The sequence below is a fragment of the Polistes fuscatus genome, unplaced genomic scaffold, assembly GCF_010416935.1.
Source record: "Polistes fuscatus isolate 324 unplaced genomic scaffold, CU_Pfus_HIC Scaffold6, whole genome shotgun sequence".
Classification (NCBI taxonomy): domain Eukaryota; kingdom Metazoa; phylum Arthropoda; class Insecta; order Hymenoptera; family Vespidae; genus Polistes; species Polistes fuscatus.
In genome coordinates, this window is record NW_025113140.1 from 12231300 (window position 1) to 12251424 (window position 20125).

The following is a 20125-nucleotide window of genomic DNA, read 5'->3' on the forward strand; positions in this document are numbered from 1 at the left end:
TGGCCACCCTCTCTCTCTCTCTCTCTCTTTTTCTCCTTCCTTCTGTCTCTCTCCTTCTCTCACCCTTCGCTACCCCGTTTCTTTTTGCATCTGGCTGCCTTAAAGCTTGTTTCTCTCTCTTTTTGCCTCTACTTCTCCCCCTTTCCCTACTATAGTTCTTTCCTTTCTTCATTCTCTTTACTATAAGTTCCCCCACAGACCCCCTTTTTCTCGTTCATCGTCGAGAAACTAGAGGACGATAGGGGAAGCACCGTTAGACAGATAATTTTGTCAGCCAGCCGCACGTTCCTCCTATCTTTCATTCATCTTATGCAAATCGTCTTCACGAATGAAATTATGCAAAGAGCATTAGAGTCGTGAAAAGAGTTGATTCCTTGCGATATTGATCTACCATCTACGAACGAACTGATTCAAGACCGTAAAATTAGATTGTTTAATAATTAAACATTCTTAATTTTTTTGTATTAATACATTTAATAATAGTTATAATAACAATTCAAGAACTTTAATGACAAAGAGAAATAATATTTCGAACGAAGAAAATGACAGTATTAAGAATGTCTTCAAAATAAATTAACAACGAGATATGCTATCGCATCTTTAGAATTGAAGGATAAATCAAAAGAACGTAACCTCGTTTCTTGCACTTGGGATCACGAATAAACTCTTTGGCGTGGGGTTTAGCCTTTTCGAAAGAGAAAGAAAGAGAGTGAGAGAGAGAGAGAGTAAAGAAAAGGAAGAGAGAGAAAGAGATAGAGTCCGGAGAGAACGAAGGGGCAGTGTGCACCATCCACGCGAGCTAAGAGGGGTGGTTTTCAAAGCTACGAAGAGTAAAAGAGAGTAAGAGAGAAAGAGAGTTAGATGAGGTGAGGGGTATCGGAGAGGCTGGTGCCGTAGGAGGGTGGTTGGAGGGTGTTTGAGGGAGCGGGGGCAGCTGCTTTGAGCGGTTTCACTCTTCAATGGACCCGGACTAACCCTCCTTCTCCTATCGGACCCTCTTTTCCCTCCCCTCTCTTTCCATGCATCCATCTCGTCCGCGATTCGTGTCCTCGTCGCACTTCGGCATCGTCCAAGCATTTTTTTATTCGATCGATTTTCTCTACCAAGCCACCCGGCGATGCATCGCCACCACCAACACCAAAGCTACTACCACCGTCTACACCGCCGCTGCATTCCCTACGTGTATTATGTATATGTTCACGTATATACGTGTAAATACACGCCTTAGAAGGGTGTTACGGAGGCGTTGTTGACGATATAACTATTCGGATACGTCGACGATGCATCACCAAGAAAATCGTCCCTGAACATGACCACTTCATCGACGCTCCAAAGAAATGTCAAGGTCGAACGATTAAATCCCTGAACGACTATGTAGGAAGGCTATTTCTCTCTTTTTCTTAATTTTTCTTTTTTTCTTTAATCGTGTTCAAGTTTGAAAATTCACGTTTCATGCGATATTTTTTATTTTATATAGAAAATAAGAATATTTGATTACATACACATGGAAAATTTTCTATGAATTTTAAAAGCAAAAAATAAACAAATCAAAAACATCAAAGCAATCGCTTTAAAAATGTCAACCTGTTACTTGTCAACAAAAAACATTTTACGGAAATTTACAGATCGATAGTTCTTGTTATTACGTATGCGATAGAAGAAAGGTAAACAGTACAAAGACGAGAACAAGGGGGAAAAAGATGATTTATGAATTCGATATTACGGAAAGGTAATTTTTCAGTATTTAAAGTAGAAAACTTTCTAACATTTGCTAAAAAATATGGGGTCTTATGATGACTGGCCTAAAACTTATTGTTAAATCTGGGACCTTGTACTTATCGAGCGACTACTGTTCCAACTTAGCTACTCAGCCTCTCCACCTTCGCACGAATACCTAGTAGTTATGCTATGGAGGAGTCTCGATCCTACATTTTGCACATCTGTCCTGAAGCTCTAATGCCTGCTGGGACGACAATGAGGCAGTTAAGTCCTTGGCGCATCGGCTGAGTACACACAGCGTTACGGACAGTGAGAGACGAAGAAGGAGAGACTGAGATAGAGTAAAAGAATAAGCGAGAGAGAAAGAGAGAGGAGAGAGAGAGAGAGAGAGAGAGAGAGAGAGAGAGAGAAAGACGGAAAGGGAGACGTACGAATACGAAAAGAGACCAGAGAGAGATGGAGTAGGGCAATCCCCTGAAACGTACGTTCAGGAGCGTTCGTTGAAGTGAAATAGAGAGACACCCAGAGTGAGGGCGAGTGAACGAGCGAGAGAAAGAAAGAGAAAAAGAACACACGGAAACGCGTATACGAAAGCGAGCGTAGGAGAAGGGTTGCCTAGGTTAGGGACTCGGAAAACATCCTTTGTCGAATACCCCACCGGGACCGCTCAACCGCCCGGCAACTCGTTCAACCCGCTGAGAAAAAATCAATAATTCTTTGTTGTCAAGTTTACCTCCTGTCATACCATGCTAAACCGCATTACGAGTTCAACGTTGGAGAGGGTGTAAGAGGAGGAAGCTAGAAGGATTCTTCCTGGCGTTTCAATCTTCCAAGTATCTTTTCAAGGGCTAAGGCAATCGATATACATACATATTTCGGTTGATAAGAATAATCTTATCAGTGGGAAAACGATATTTCTTCATTTGAAGGGTTTCGGATGGATATTAAAAAAAAAAATAGAACATACAATTTTCTACGTGGAACAAGCACGTTGGTCGTGTTCGTCGTATTTCATTCGAATAGTAGTACCTATTATAAAAGAAACCTATCAATAATTCTTATTCGTACGCGTGCATCGTGAAAGATTAAATGTTGAGATCGAGAGGGGTGTACGTAGGAAGGAAGGGGATTTCGATATTTACCCCAAAAACTTTGAAAAAAGAAGCTCCCTTGTTTTCTGTTGGTGTACGAGGCGTTGTGAGATCATCGCGTGATCTACGGAAAACCGTTACACGTTCGATGGGGTGAGCAAAGAAAAGTGACAGTGGAGAAAGTGAGTAGAGAGAAAGAGAGAGGGAGAGAGAGAGAGGTAGGATGATGGTTTTAAGGGTGGAACTCGTGGCAGTAGGGCAGTAGGTTAGCTAGGGGCGGTAGCTACCCTCCCAGCATCTCTAGTGCGTATAGTTCGTTGGGTAACAGTAAATAGGATTTACTAGACAACTGTCGGCCACCGGGAAGCAGCCTAGGCTACTGTAAATATTCGATAAGATTACATTTATGTCTGTTAAACGATCCTGCTTCGGCAAACTCAGGTAAACGCCCTTCTCTTTTTGGGTGCCATAATGAAATTCTTAAGACTGTATCACGCATAATGTTCGATTGAAAGATTAGCAAAAATGGTGTGCGGTCTGTGGAATATTTTGCAAATCTCATAAATCCGTCGATATTTATTCGAATCTAAGTCGATGATAGAAATGAATTAAGTAAAAATATATTGTAATATTTTGTACAATCGTAATATTATTTAACTTTCGAGTTAATTTTATGAGTGAAATACAATATAAAAATACGAGACGCGACAACACGGACTCTCGATCAGGAGAAGCTAATCGATACAAAAAGTAGTTTCCATTTTTCTTTTTACTGATTCAACCGAGGTTACTACTTCTTCAACGACAACACGTTTCGACGTCCTACTTGTCGCCCGTATGTAATATAATGTAAGATAGTCATTTTGCTTAGCTCGTTTGCCCGCATGCTTCTAGCATACTCAAGAGATGACTTGGCATATGGGCGATTTGCATACGACGTCAATGAACAAACGGTTCTACGTTCGCCGTTCCGTAAATAATCTTGGACAAGATGTACTAAAAAGAACGAGATTAGGAGAATTCTAAGTATTTTTTTAACCTCCATCCGCGAGAGTGAAAATATTCAATATGTAGAAACACATCGGTATTTTTATTCATGTACGCGTGTTAGTGTATGTGTTATGTTTCCCCTTTTTGAATACCCTCGTACTAATTTATTAGGTCGTTTAAATAAATATCGATAAACGAGGCGGCACCGTTTGAAAGTAATATTACTGAGATTGTTGGTGACGTTCGTAGAATTCGAGGAGTTGACGAAGGGCCGTTTGAGAAAGGTAGGAACGGCGCGTTTAAATCGATTTTCGAGTGCTTTCGATTTTACCGTATTTCTTTACGCGAGAGCGTACTCTTGCTCCGAAAAGAACTCGATCCAGTTGAGAAGTGCCGAACACAGAAAGAAGAGAAGAAGAGAGAAATGAGAGAAAAAGAGAAAGAGAGAGAGAAAGAGAGAATGAAAGAGAGGAAACGTGGGTAGAAGACCGGCAATACCTCGGAGAAGGGTAATATCCAGTGACGAATAGTGTTTGATCTGGCTCTGCGCCATGGTGTAAAGGACAGATGCAATTTGCCTGATATCGTTTTACTGACAAAAATATCGAATGACGTGGCGCCACCAAGAGTCGTGACACGGACGGTCCCTTCTCCCTACCCACCCTCTATCTACTCCTACCACCCCGTTTCCACCTCAGCCCCCACCCCCACCTCCGCTCGTCTTCGAGAGAAGCACGACGGATATTATCGTCCGGCCCAACGGGTTTTCCGGAAAATCTTTTTTACAAGCTTTTTCAATTAACTCCGACGACGCTGCTATCGTCCTCGCTGACGATCTCTGTTAACCGTCCCACCTTTTTCTATCCTCCTCCCTTTTTCTACTTTCATCCTTTGCAATTCGTTTTTCATTCGTTCAACCCTCGCCAAATTTCCTTTAAACTCGCAATTTCAACTGAATGCATCAGGGTCCGATCGATCGACCAGGATAATTACGCATTGGAAAAGTTGCGAGATGATCGAAATTCAAATAGTTCCAAGATTTAACGTTTTAACGTTTTCGTTTATTTATTGCATTTTTTCCTCACAATTTTGCAGAGACGACGTTATGCGTACGTATACGTTGAAATGCGAGACATAATAATTAACTAGCACGTTTGAACGCGTGAATCATTGACTTTCAACGTCGAACCTATCGAAACATAATCTTATTAATTCAACTCGGAAAAGCGCGAACGTCTCGAACGTCCTACACGTTGAAACGTATTTCACAAAAATATGTGACGCGTTACTTCGCATCCATGAGAAGGAGGAGGAGGAAGAAGGGGAGGAGAAGAGAGAGAGAGAGAAAGAGAGAAATGATAAAGTTAACATGAGCTCTTTTTCTCTTTCCTCTCTTTCTCTCCTTCCTTCCTTCAAAAGAGACATTATTTATATCATCGTCTGCCGCGAGTTGTACATTTTTTCCTGTCCGAAGAAGCGAGGAACGGTGGAAAAATGGCAAAAATTTAATGCATTTTACCCAGTCTGAATCGAGATGTCGTAGATCCTGATTTAAAAAAAAAAGAGAGACGACGAGAGAAGGAAAGGGAATGAGAGAAGGAAAGAGAGAAAGAGATGGAGAGAGAGGAACACGGATGGAAAGGGAGACAAATGGAGGAAGGAGGCACGTAAAACTAAATGAGATAGGTAGATAGATAGAAGGATAGACAGATAAACGGAACAGAAAGAGAGAAAGAAAGAAAGAAAGGGTGGAGAGGGCAAAAAGCAGAGAAGAGTAGGAAGACGCGGTGTATGGCAGAGACCGAGAGAGAAAGAGAAAGAAAGAGAGAAACGGATGAATCGTGCATGCGGAAGAGCCGGGAAGAACGACGAATTGGGACGAGGGTGGGAGGCGGTGGGATTTCAAACGAAATCAATTCAGAGTCGCTGTCCAGCCGAACGTTACCCTCGCGAACGCTGGGATAAATGTTGGCCGAAACAGTAATTTCACGCCCAGTCCCCAGTACGTCTGATCCTGTCGCTTTAGTGCACGATACACCGTCTCGCTGCATCGCCTGTTCAGTTACCCTACGTGTGAAATTTTCATCATTTTCAAATCTCCAATTTTCTTCTCTTTCACGATTGTAGAAATATGGTAGTTATTAGACTATAGTTTGATTCTTTCTATAATCTCCAAGAATAACAACGTAACGTTGATAATTATACTTATTATTATTATTATTATTATTATTATTATTATTATTATTATTATTATTATTATTATTATTATTATTATTATTGTTATTATTATCATTATTATTATCATAAATCTAATATGACAGTAAGCTTTCGGTAAAAAAAACCTGTATTATTGCAACGAAGAAATTGGAAGAAAGCACTAATTATCGGGAGGAAATTAAAAGCTTGTTTAGCGTAAGATAGGACAAAGTAAACGATTCAGTCAAAGATTATTCCAGTTTTAGATGTCTTTTTTCGAAACATCGAACGAGAACGAATATTCCTTCTCTATACTTTGATAAAGAAAGAAACAAGACATATGATAAAACGTCGCGTAGGTGGAAAAGAAAAGAAGGATACAGAGAGAAAGATGGAGAGAGATAGATAGAGAGAGAGAGTTAGAGAGAGAGAGAGAGAGAAGGAGAGAGAGGAACTCGGAAAGAAGGGGTGGGAGAGTAGAGGGCCGAGTAATACGAGGGCATAACGAAGTCGGCGATAATCCATGCACGGACAATTTCATTTCTACCGCACAATCCCGTCTTTTGCTCTCCCTCTCACTATTTCTCTTTTTTTCTTTCTCTTTCTCTCTCTCTCTCTCATTTTCTCTCTTTCTCATTTTCTCTTTATCTCTCTCTATCCTACTTTCATTTCTCTTTATCTCTATTTCCCTTTATCCCTCATCCGAGCCTGCGCGGTAGCTTTTTTGATAAACTGTTTTCCGCGTTTTTCACCGGTGGATGTAAATTAAATCCTCCATGGAGGCCGACGGAGGCTCACATCTCCCTGCTGCCCCCAGAATTCGTCCTTCCTCCGCACCCACCTGCTGTCTTTCTCTTTTTCTCTTTTCCCTTCCTATTTCTCTCTTTCTCTTTCTCTCCCTTTGGTCCCTTCGCCCACGAGCCATCGCGGCGTATACAAAGCCGATTAGGATGGGACACTGGGAACATTATCATTTTGCATTTTTCGTGCGGAGCGGACGAGATCGCATCCCTCACCCCCTATCCGCCTTCTATCTCCCTTTCTCTTTCTCTATCGATCTCTTTTTTTCTCTCAACGGACGTATGCACAGTATCTCACGCGCAACATGCGTGCACCCGGAGATTTTCCTAACGAGAATGAAAAATCGAGCCTCTAACTGGGAACCTAGCTAGACAAATTCACTGGGGATCCTTGCTATGTGTGTGTGTGTATATGTGTGTATGTGTGTACGTATCTGTAAGTCAAAACTATGAAAAATGTTGATAGAAATACACGTTTTTACAATGGATCATGTTACTCTTTTTAGGTATTCTTGATACGTAATCCGTTTCTTATTTTTCTTTTTTTCTTTTTAATTTCATATCGAAATTATCTTAAGTTGACAGTCGCTTAAAATGTCTGTCCAGTTAATGAACCCGAATTAATTGTAAATTTCGTCGAAACGATGAGATAAAATTTGAAATTACTAAGGAAAATGAATACGATGAAATATCAAGTTGCAAAGAAGAAGTACAAATAACAAGCGATTCATCAGTCCAAGAAAGAAAAGAAGTTTGCAGGACGAGGCAAGTCAATATTTGTATGTCGTAAATATTGGCTGGATAGAGACGTCTGTTGTAGTCGTAGTCGTCGTCGAAAGGACGAGAATCTTTATTTGTCTCGCGTTTTCTCTGATGCCGGGTGGCATGTAACCGTGAAAACAAAACAAACGACAACTCGTCCTGTCTTTTCTCTAGTCAACCCCACCTACCCTCTACTTTTCTTGTCCAAGTAATGCATCCTAAGTAGTGCACCGAACGTACAAGCTGCAGGAAGTAGAACTGGGCAGTCAGCCAAGTGTTTTCTTCATGGATCACCCGAACTATTTCCAATATTTCTTAGGGAAACGAGAGAGGCGTGCTGTTTACAATACGTATCTCAGGGAAGAGAAAATAACAAGAAAGAACATAGAGAACAAAGGTTAGCTATTCTTGAAGAGTATTCACTAATAAATACCCAAAAAATATAAGTAGTAAGATTTGTCGAAAAATACGAATCGTTTTCAGACGAAGGGGTTCACCTACCGTGAAAAAAAAAGAAATCAAATAACCGCGTTAAATCTGATCGTTTCGTATAGAATTAAGTTGAGAGGGATTGCAAGACGCGTTCTTTCAGCAGATATTTCTCCTCTAGTAGGGTCAACGAACTGTTTCGCCAGGCCGGCATCAAGAAGCGGAAAAGAGATTCACTGTAAGGGAGGAGAAACCCGAGAAAGATGAGAAGGTGGTGGGAGTGAGTCTTTAGCAGAGAGTGTACCGTACTCATGCTGCAAGTAGCAGCTCATAGCGGCGGATTAGCCTTGCAGTGGCGATGCTTACATCCCCTATAAAGCACCTCCTGCCATCGTCCTCTGCCTACCTCCGTCCTCTCCACCGCCTCGACCCCCTTCGAAATCCCGTCAGCCAACCCCCGCCTCCTTCGTTGTTCCTCCCGCGATAGCCCTGCGGCCACCGCATTGTCTGCCGCCCAGCCAATACCCGTCGTGTTTCTCATACTTGTGTTCATTATCAAAAAATTCGAAAAGGAACGACGATGCTGCTGCTGCTGCTACTGCTTTTCCATTGCTTACCCGCCTACCCGTTGCACCATGAGCATGAACCCCTTATGTTACCGTACTGACATTCTACGAGGGTAGACCCGGTACACCCTCGTCTGATCAAGACTTCCTCTTTCTGATCATTCGAACGTTAAATCGCTCTACGACGTCCTAATATGATAGAATAAATGTTGATAATAGTCTCGATAATGCTAATAAACGTCAAACTTTTAATATGTTTAAGCATTGATTGTTTTTCAAGATTTTTTAATCAAGTCCAGTAATTTTTGATTATTGAACAAACGGTTGATATAATATAATTTTTCTTCTTACATTTGACCGAGTAAAGTAGTAAAAAGAGGAAGGAAAGTAACTTTATGCACAAAACACCGCTCGTCCTTTTAATTTAATCTCATTAAGGAAAGTATATTTTCCTGGAGATAGAGGTACGAAATGATTTTGAAGGCGCTACGTTAGACTACTAGTATACTACTCGTCCTATGCATTATACCGAACCTTGAGAATTTCACTTGACGGAGGCTAGGTCAGGACAAGAGAAGAACGGGGAAAACGGTGGTGCGTAAATAGGAACAGAAATGCTGGAAGAAGAAAAACAACGTCAGTCGGAAAACTCACAACGTTTCATGCAACTCTCTGGTAGTTTTGCGTCGGCGAAGTAAGAAAGGTAAGAAAAGAGTGGTGGCAACGTTGGCGTAGCAAGAGTGACGTAAGGGTTAACAAAAAAAAGAATGAAAGAAGGAGCAGAAAAGAGAGAGATGGAGAGAGAAGAAGAAAAAGAAAGAGAAAGAGGGGGGTGGGGCTAAAAACGTCAGAGAAAGAAGGAAAGGAATAATGTAACCAAGACAGAGATTTCGCTGCCGCGGGGTTTTTGAACGAGCCGTAGAGAAGCGAAGAAGGGTGTAAGAGGTGGTGGAGGAAATTCTGATAGGGGTAGGAAGCGGGTTGAGGGGGCAGGTGGAAGGAGTAAGAGAGTAGGAGAGAGTAAGAGAGAGAGAACGAACGAGGATGGGGTGGAAGGGGTGCCTAGGCAGCCGAGGCACACGGCCAAGAGAGAGCCAAGCGCCACTAATTAGTGCCAAGAACGTAATTAAGTAATTTTTAATTAAGTGACTGCCGTTTACGCGCACAACCACCACCTACGGACGACGAAGGTAGTAGCCTCGCTCGATGCAAGGTGCGTCATCCCCCTTTTGCCGCGACGCAAATCGAATTTCCTCTCTTCTCTTTCTTTTTCTTTCCGTTTTTTTTTTCCTTTTTCTTTTCACGAGGAATCCGTTTTCGCACAGATAATTCGTCGATATCGTGGCCATGTCCCCACGGGCGTATAAAATGCATCGACGAGTTCCTTCGAGTGAATTTATAATTTCCTGCTGTGTACGATAACACGTTTTCCATCATATAAATACATATATTATATATATATATCGTTTGGTTCTCATAACTGTGTTCATTTAAATGTAAGTATATCCTTATATACTATGCAATTGTTACAAATCACATTACAAGTTCGTAGATAACAAAATGTTTTTCCGTTTCGATAATAATTATTATTTTGTTTTCTATTATCAAGTAACAATTGTAAATATTACGAATGATTAAAATACGTCCGTATGCTTTAGGAAATGTTTCGTCTTCTCGAAGGTACAATACTGGTGGTGCAACGTTGAATGAGGCACCCTGGTCGCAGCAGAAAAGGTAGTAAAAGTTGTTGATAGGGGTAGGTCGGTATTGTAGGTTTCTACCTACCGGGAGGCAACCGTTAGTAGTAGGAGTAGCTGTAGCAGCAGCAGAAACGGCAGTAAGTAGCGGTACCCAAAGAGTTGCCACTCCATTGTGCCATGTACTGAGTTTTAATTAAGGAGCTGGCGCGAATTTCTCGAGATCTCGCATGCGCATCTATGTGTATACGTAACTCGCACATAGACGATATTTAAGTTAGTGTTCTCTGGAACATTCTTACCTACACGGATATATTATATACATACATAGACACGTATATAGATAATAATTGTATATAGCGAGTCCTGCGTACGTAGAAGAAACAAACAAGAGATTTTCTTTGTAAGGATCGAGAGTCCTCATGGCAAACGAGTCGGCCGTGTCTTTTTCTTCAACCGTGCTTCTTTTTCACTTCTTTCTTCCTTTCGAGGAGGAGCAGGTATAGCCAGCAGCAAGGCCGCGGCCCGAAAGTCAAAGACCAAAGTTTCCTTCTTCTCATTAGAGGGCTACGAAACTGCTACGATACATCCTGCTGTCTACCCCTTTATCCCCGAGTCCGCCCCCACTCCTTTCATTACAGTTACCAGTCGTCAACGTTCTCCTCTCCGTTCGATCTGCTTCTCTGGTCTTACCACCTCTCGTTCGCTTTTGTCTCAAAGGATCCGTACTTGCTCATTTCGTCCAGGATCCCTTCTTTTTCTCGAGGGCTGCCTCACCGTCGTTTGCTTACTCGAGAAATAAAGAGAGAACGAAGAAGATGGAAAACGAGCTTCAAGGATGGTTTCTAACGAAAACGAGAAAACCGAAAGATACTCCTTGATTTCTTCTTATTCCACGATTGCGTACTTTCGATTTTGGATGAACTCTCTTGGAGGATCTTTCTCTTTAACTTACTTAACGAATAACTAGCCGTCTCTCAGGAGAAACGCAAAATAGCAGAAATCGGGAGAAGAAAGAAGGAGAAATTATGAACTAGTAAGCCACGGAAGGGTAGAAATTCCACGAGGGAAAAGGAAGTAGGGAGAAGCGGAGAAAAGATTATGAGAGCATAATAATTACAAGGCCTCCACTTACGTCCTTCCGGCACTACTTCGGAATCTCACATACTCTCGGAATACGCGAGAGAATGCGCGAACTACGTAAACGTCTCCGTGCTCATGTAGGAAAAGGAGTAGGAGTAGGAGTAGGAGGAGGAAGAGGAAGAAGAGAAAGAAAAAAAAACGAAGAAGAGAAAGGAGAGGAGAAACGAACGCCTGTGGGACTACGTAATATACACGCGTGTAGTCCGTCTCTACGTCAAGCCTCGAAATTTTCCTCAGTTTCAACCCTCGTCCTCCCTCCCTCCCACCCTCCCTCCCTCTTCTTCTCTTTCCTCGCTCGCAGCCAGCTTGTTTCTCACAATAAGAGAGAAAACCGTGGCTCGTCGTCCTCCTCCATCTCCTCCTCCTCCTCACCTCCTACTCCTCCTTGCGTGTGAGCCTTCCAACCTGTGAGCTCTACTCTATGCGAAGGTAGCTAGGTGGCCGCGTGTGCACGCGAGCGCACGCATGGCCTAAGAACACGCGTGACGCTCACACGCGTCTAGCCTTTTCGCTAAATGGCCCTCGTCTGTATGCTGTTTACCATCTGACTACCCACGCACGCCGTTCCTCTGCCAAGCTAACCTGACTCACCTATTACTACTACTACTGTTACTACTTTCACTACTTCTACTACCATCACTACTATTACTACTATGACGACCTCGCTTCTCTCCACCCCACTTTTAGCTGGTATGCACAATCTTGTGGAATTAAAACACAAGCTTGGAGAAGGAAGAGAAGAGCCGGAGAAAACCTCCCGGTCCCGTATGTGGAGAGATTTCCTACCACTTTTGTCTTTGTATTTTTCTTTCTTTCCTTCTTTCTTCCTTTCTTTCTTTCTTTCTTTCTTTCTCTCTTTCTCTGTCTCTTTCTCTGTCTCTCTCTCTCTTTTTCTCTTGTGCTTTTTTCTTCGTTTGTTCTCAAGATTTCGGTAAACCGACATCTCATTTGGCTTTTTAATTGGTCGGTTTTCTTTCTATACTCCCAACTTTTATCAAGAAACTCATAGACTTTACGTGAAAAGAATTCTTATGGCGATTCAGGATAGTGCTAAAGACGTTTATTAGACCGTTATTAGGGACCTCTTTTTATTTCATTTCTTTTTCTTTTCATTATTGTAGAATAAAGTAAGATATCTAGCATCTAGAATTTTAGTGAAATGATATTGTGTTCTGTGTTTCTACGTTTCTCTAGATTATCGATTATATGTATTGTACGATCGAGACAGTGAGATTAGAATCAGAGAAAAGAATAATTTCTACTTAGAAAATTACTCTGTTATTATCCAAATAGCCTTCAAAGTATTTTCTTACAAAAGGACAGATGTTTCTGTGTGCTAGCCACAAAGTACGATCAAGAATTGATAATGACGAAGAAGACGAATAATAAGTTAGAAGAGGATAGGAAAGAAAATAACTGAAGGTAGGAGAAGGTAAAAGAGAAAAGGGCCTCTAGACTACCGGTCGTCCTCTTTAGAGGGAATTATCGAGTATTTGGTTACGATAAACAACCTCCTCGAGAAAGTCACGGTGTAAATTTGATCGGCCACATCATTATTACAAGATTCAAGAGATCTTCCGATTCCTTTATTTATCTCTCGCGCTTACTTTCTTTTATTAATCTTCAAGAACCGTAAACTTTCGCGGCTCGTCGCTAACCGATCGGTGCCATTTATATATCCATTAATTACGTCGAATTATTTTTATCCCAATGTAATCAACCCTTTTTTCTCTTGTGCTTATTTTTACTTTACTTTAAAACTAAAGATGGAAACGTATAAATATTGTATATAGATATATATTCTTTTTTTAATTCGTTGAATATAATACACAACAACTCCGTCAACCAACCATTAAATTGAACGTATTATCAAAGAAGATATTATATTATCAGTTTATAGATTAAAACGAAACAAATATATATATATATATATATATATATATATAACTTTCACACTTTGGCGATTTAAAAAGTCAAAGTATTAGATTAGGAAATAGAAATAAGTCCAAAGTTAAAGGATTTTTTTCATGATACAACCGAAAGAGAGATAGCGTTAGAACTCTCGTGCGAAGTAGATTTTAAAGGGAAACTGAACTATGTGTTGTGTATGCATGTGTGCAAGTGTGTGTTCGTTGTCCATTATACGACATAAAATTTCTTCCATTCCGGCGATAGGATCTGCTACCTCAGTGTCGCGTGTCCCAACGTGGGATCTGATAACGAGTTAACCCCAGTCCGCGCCTCACTATCTTTTCATTCTCTCTGTCTCTTTCTATGTCTGTCTCTCGATCTCTGTCTGTCTGTCTGTCTGTCTTTCTCTCTCTCTTTTCCACGTATACTAGGAATACGTCAGACAAAGAGAGATGCCCGAAGATAGGGAGACGGAGGCACGAGGAAGACAGGCGAGTTTGCGCTCTCCCTCTTTCAACCCCCGCCACCGACACGACCCCAATCACCCCCCGGCTAGCTTCATCGAACGAAGGCTGTCAATATATCCTTGGCATAAGCAGATCTGATGATGCACGCGTGATATTCGAGGACTCACCCTCTCCAGCCGTAAGACATCCATACGCTTTCGAGCCGACACGAGCGTGAGAAAATGGGGTGCGAAGGATCGCTTTGTAATCGTCTCGCCTCGTTCCTTTCTTCTCAACGCATTTTTGCTTTCTTTCCGTTTTCTCTTTCTTTTTTCTTCTTTCTCTCTCTCTCTCTCTTTCTCTTTGTTACAACAATATCATTCTAGAAATTGTTTTTTATTCTATTTGTCAAATACGTGATTTTTTAATTTGAAATAATGTCAATCGAATATTCATTTTCTTTCTTATCAAATCATTTTTCGATCCTTATTATTCTTTGTTCCGAATTTAGAAACTTTTTATTCGATAATATTTCGTATATACCTGACGGAAGTACCGATGAATGTTAAATTAAGAAAAATTGATCGACTTTCGATTGAGAATCTTATCGAAAGGTGGATCAATGTTGTTTTGGTCAGATAAAAAGAAAGAGAGACGAAAAAGGTAAAATGTCGAAGAACTAATCGGATACACATAGCGTCGTAAAGTAAAGTCTTCGTCGTTGGTGCCGCTTTCGAGTAGTTCTCGTGACAAAAGTACAACGATGGTTGGTAGGGTGTCGAGGGGTGAGCTGATAGAGGCTAGGGTGTATACGTAGGAGCGTAGAATAATGTGCCGAGGTATTTCCGCATAGGAAGCCGTGCATTAGGCTATCAGATCGAGCACGCTCGACGGCGCCAATTGGAGAACTCGAGCAAGAAAAAGTCCAGCTAAACTCTTACGTGATTAGCCACAAAAGGAAACGAGCTACCTACCCAACACTTCGTGCCCAATAACTTTTCGAAAAATGTCTCTGAGGATGACACGAAAAAAACATTTTGTAATTTTTCTTTCTCTACAAGTTGAAAAAAAAAGAAAATTGGAAAGATGATTTTTAGAAGATCTTCTAATAACAATTTATTCAATAATATAATAGAAAATAAACTATGCAAAGAAGAAAACGAACGCAATGTCGTATGATGTGAATTATTGAAGTATACAAATTTACTTGTATCGAGACTTTTTATTCGTTTCTTTGTTTCTTAAAAAAGAAAAAGGAAAATAAAAAGAAAGAGGAAATTTTAAAGGTTTTTCTCGTGCCTAGCCAAGAGACCTTGTCTCCCTTGATACTCGGAGGTTGGAATACGAAGAACATGTTAGGAAAAAATTGCACGCGAGAGAACAAGCGGACAAGAGTGCAAGAGAGAAAGAGAGAGAGAGAGAGAGAGAGAGAGAGAGAGAGAGAGAGAAAGAGAGAAACAGACAGATAGAGAGAATGGGGATGGAGATAGAAACGGCAAAGAGAGAGAATCGGACGAGAAAAAAACGAACCCCGCAGGCTGCAACGAAACGACAGGACGAAAATGTAACTTGAAATATATTAGCTAGTAATTAGCTTTGTTCCTTGCCCGGAAGCTGAGCGTGATGCAATTTTTGCCAAGCATTTCTAACTTCTACAACACGTTCCCGTTGCCTTCTCTCTGTCTCTCTCTTTTATGTCGGCTGTGACAATGTTTTCAGAGAACCGAAAGATAAGCGAATGAGTATGCAAGAGAAAGCCACTCGGCGTATAGTAACAAGATGGACAAGATCCTGTTCGCGTATTTTGATGCTTCTACCAGCGCTAAGTTTAATGCAAATGATAGTAATAGTACCACGACGAAAACGAGTATACTTGTGTTTTTTATCCGTCGTTGCTAGAGTTTATGAGACTGATTAATCGGGACGTTTACGTTCTAGTGTACAGCTTATTCGCAAATCCCGTATACTATCTTAATTTTATATTTCCTAAGAAAAACTACAATCTCTCTCTCTCAGTTTATGTATTTATGATAAGCCTACCAAGCTTACTATATATAATATCTATTTTAGTAATTGACTAGACTTTTTACTACGGCACGTACCGTACCATATTTTTTCTCGTTCTTTTACTTTTTTTTTGAAGGACAATCGTCAAGGTAGAAGACGGTAAGGTGAGCAAGCAATTCATGACGACTAGCATTTTCAAGTTGAGGAATACTTATGAACTTTTTAAGGGTAGAAAGGCGCGTATTCTTGCGATAAGAAAATAGTAATAACGTAGCACCGAGATCACGCGTGAGCCTTCGTTCGCCTTATATCTTGGATCTGTACTGTACTCAGCCTAATTATAATCAGGCTAATGCCTACTGGTCGGTATGTGTCGGTACCCACAAACTCCTACGCTTTCTCGTACCTGCCGCAGTGTGGATACGTTACTTATCCCCAGCTGCTACTAGGGGATGGTAATTAAGATTCGGACACACCCATCGTGACTCTCGTCTCTTGGGTTCTGACCGTTTCTGTAAAGGGAGTGGTCGAGCCCTCGAAAACCTTGTTCTCGTTTGCATACACAGAACTTTCGTCAACGAGAGACGTCTTACATGATTTTATTCGAAAGAACGAATCTTCTAGATTAAAAGAGAAAATTTGGATTACGTCCGAACAAGAAACTAGAATTTACGATGAATCCAATCAAGACCTCTGACATCGAGAAATGTTCCGATTGAATTTGCCTTAGTCTTACATGCTTTAACTGGACCAACATCGATGTAAGATTTAGTTTCTAGGTCCCTTCTAATTTATCAGGAAAATATGACAACGTTATAGATCTGCATAAATTGGAGTTTACTCACCGGAAATTGGAGAACCACTTGACCAGCTGCGCTGTATTGTTCTTATTAAATTTGATATCGGGGAAGTACATCTTGAGGACGGCCGAAGATGGGTACCTTACCCAGAAGAACATCAGCTTCGCTTTCCTCAGATGCATCGGCGTCAGCGTCGACGAGTACACCGTGGTTAAGGAAATATCATATGCAATTGTTTCTTACAATAGACGTGTACATAAATATAAAAGGTAAGTATCAATAATCGAAGACGCGTAAGTCGAAGGATCATAGAGCTCTAGAAATTTGTATCGTATACGAGAAAATCTCAAACTTAATCGTGTTTCCTTCGAATAAAATTGGATTAGAAATCGTACAAACTGTGGGTATATCCCCATGGTAGGCGGTAGTAGGGCTCTAACATTCTCGCTGAGGTTGACCTACGATTGGCCGCATCTTCAACGGAAGCCTTACCGACTCCTTACCAGTAATAGGATCTCTTGGTGTGGTTTCATCGCATTCTTATTCGGTTAATTCCTATGTTCGAACTTTCAGGAGATGCATATCTTTCTTCAGAAATTTTTGACTAATTTGTTAAATAAGAGTCGTAACTAAAACGAAGGAAAGTAACATCCTTTATTAAATTCTTTTCTTTAAGAAGAAAAATCCACATTTTCTAGTATGAATATTCAAGGAATAAAACTAACAAATTATAACGAAAAATTTAAAAAGCTATGTGGCCCTCCGAAAAACTCCCGACCACAATAAGCTCGATTTTCTCATAAATCTTTATATTATATCGAATATGCGGGGGTAGTTTAGTCGTTGGAGAACATTTCCGCGCAAGAAAAACGAAAGGAAGAATTCGCGAATATATTTGGCGCGAAGGCCATGGCGAAACGCTGCAGACGAGGGTGAATTGAGAGAGAGAGAAAGAGAGAATGAGAAAGAGAGAGAGAGAGAGAGAGAAAATGAGAGAGGGGAGAGAGAGGAGAGAAAGCTTACGGCCACGACGATACATGCGACGCGCTCGACCTACCCCACAGAGAGAAGGAGTGTAGAGAAGAGAAAGAGAAAGAGAGAGGTAAAAAATGCGCCATTGATTTTACATCAAAGGCCGACTAAAAAGGTGGCAAAGAACGTCGTGTTGCCGATCGGATCGACACGGCGATGTTGCAGTTCTGACGATGCACCATCGTCTCCCACACATACACACGGAAACATACATGTATATGTTCTTTCGCGCTCCCACACAAGCCTTTCCTCCTCCCACCTATAACGTCCAGCCCTTCTCGTTTTCTCTTTCTGGATCCGTAAGCTCTTTCAAAAACTGAGAAGCCGATGCGAAGCTGCAAGCAAGGTGAGTCATGTGCGATAATCGAGCTGCTGAACTTTTCGCGCTGGTTGATCATTTTCCGACGATCGTACTAGGAACATACCTTATCTCTCTCTCTTTCTCTTCGAAGCCGGATACGATAGCTATTTTTATGCTGTTAAAGCGTATCATCGGGTCAGCCCGTGGCCGCGGTGCATCGTTTGAGACTTTGAAAGAGAGACGCGGAAAAACTCGCACCGAGAAAAATCATCGGGATCACGGATGCGTGCTGGCCGATAGAGTTTTTAATAGAAGCCTGTTTTAAAATTCCTTCTTCTTTTATACATAGAACTAACCTCGACTGCGTAAAGTCGAACAAAGATAATATATATAATTATATCGTTTTATTATAAAACAGACGCACTTTAATTTTCTTCTCTATCTCTATCATGAGTTATCTTTTCTACAAAGTTATTGTTGAATATTCCCTTAGTTACTAAGACTCACTAGTCAAGACGTATACATACTTACTAAACTGTTACGGGCTATCACGTTTCCGTCGAAGATTTCAACGCGCGAGCGGAGGTTGTCGACTACTAGGTAGGAACGTTATAGTGATAACACTGAGCAAGGAAGAAGCAGGAAACTCGATTGAAGTCGAAAGAAACGAGATACGTGGAGAAACTAAGTTGATCGACTTTCATAATCTCGATTCTAGGAATAGAGAGGGTAAGAGAGAAAGGAAGAAGAGAGAGAGAGAGAGAGAGAGAAGAGGATTATCTACGATAAGTTGAGGAGACGTTCGCGATGGGAAGTTCGCGGAGAACCTCCTCCTTCGCCTCTTCCACCTTCAGCTCGTTTCCGTGGTTGAATTCCGAAATTACGGGACAGATTATTGGCTTGCGAAGTTGGGTGAGACTCGAGGCTGAGGGCAGACCGAGTAGTAGGCAAAGAACTTTCGGCTTGGTGCGTTGTTGCCGGACAAACTCTACTCGTAGATGCATCCAACATTAGCCTAACTCCGTGGCAAACTAATCTAACATTCGTCCGAGTCCTCCCTCTTTCCTCCATCTCTCTCTCTCTCTTCCTCTCTTTCTCTTTCTCTCCTTCTCCGTCTCCCACTCTTGTTGCTTTTTCTTCTTCTTTTCTCTCTCCCCACTCACTTACTTTCTAGCTAGCTAGTTCGCGTTCTTTCCGATCTCGCTCTCTCTCCCTCTTCCTCTATCCTACCTACCCCAGCATCGCGGCGACTGCTCTTCTTGCGAGCGAACGAGCTCTTTCTCTCAAAAACTCGCTGCCGCGTTTCAAAGTTTTCGCGTTCAACGAAACTCACCCTTTAGTTCTCTCCTACCTCCACCACAAAAAATATCCCTAAGCGTCGTACGGCTTTTTAGTCCTATTTCGTATATTTTCAATTCTTAACTTTCCTTCGCACTTGCCGCGAGTTATCGTTTGTTTTCTACGTTTCTACTCGGAAAAAATACTCGCGGTATAAGATTGCGTGGAATAGATTCTCTAATCATTATTGATACTTAGATATTAGACCAAAGAAAAGATGAGTTGTTTTTTTTAATGTAGTATTAGAAAAGGATATTGTAGGCTGAATTCCGTCGTAGCTGATGTCTCCGGAGTTGCAATCACTGACCCGGTCGTTGTTGTCCATCCTTAGGTGACCATATTCCGGACTGCTGTGTTGTGCAGCCGCAAGTAGAACAGGATGCAACATGGCAGGGGCGTGCGAGAGTGGAGGAGAATCCCTGAGTTCTACGCGTCCACTTGGAGGACTCGCAGGCAGCTGATGCGATCCCGGTGCTGGTACCTGACCTGCATGGCCCCCGCGTGGGGGGTTGATTCCCGGGAAGAACGGCGAGTACGGCGAGAAGACCTGACTTTCGTGAAGGCTCGGGTTTGGTATCGCTACGCTTGTTGGCAGGGACACTGGCAGCATTGGTGGTGGTGCGTGGTAAGGTCTCGGTGGTGGAGCTGGTGGAGGACTTTCACTGCCTCCTTGAGATCCGTTGCCCTCCTGCGCAAGAATTCTTGATACAGTCCTTGGTGTGATTCTCGTATCGGTTACCTGAAAAACGATGCTCATTGATCTTCCCTTACGTTAAATTTCTAAATGAGCTACATTTTTTAGGTCTCCGGACACCTATTGAAATCTTTTATTATGTTAAACATCCGAAAACCATAGTTGGTTCTATGTCTAACTCATGAAACCCACCAAACGTTGAT

General features: G+C 41.6%; 1 protein-coding gene across 3 annotated transcripts in view; it reads right to left on the reverse strand.

Annotated features, from left to right (window-relative positions):
* The window catches only part of LOC122523433 (homeobox protein prospero-like), a 33006-nt gene that overhangs the window by 9849 nt on the left and 3032 nt on the right, over positions 1-20125 (reverse strand). For 2 of the 3 annotated variants that reach the window (XM_043645174.1, XM_043645172.1), the window contains exons 2-3: positions 19485-19967; positions 16603-16757 (exon numbers count right to left, since the gene is read on the reverse strand). In XM_043645174.1, the coding sequence (XP_043501109.1) occupies positions 16603-16757; positions 19485-19967 (638 nt within the window). The remainder of the gene's footprint in view (positions 1-16602; positions 16758-19484; positions 19968-20125) is intronic. The other variant, XM_043645175.1, reaches the window with a different exon arrangement.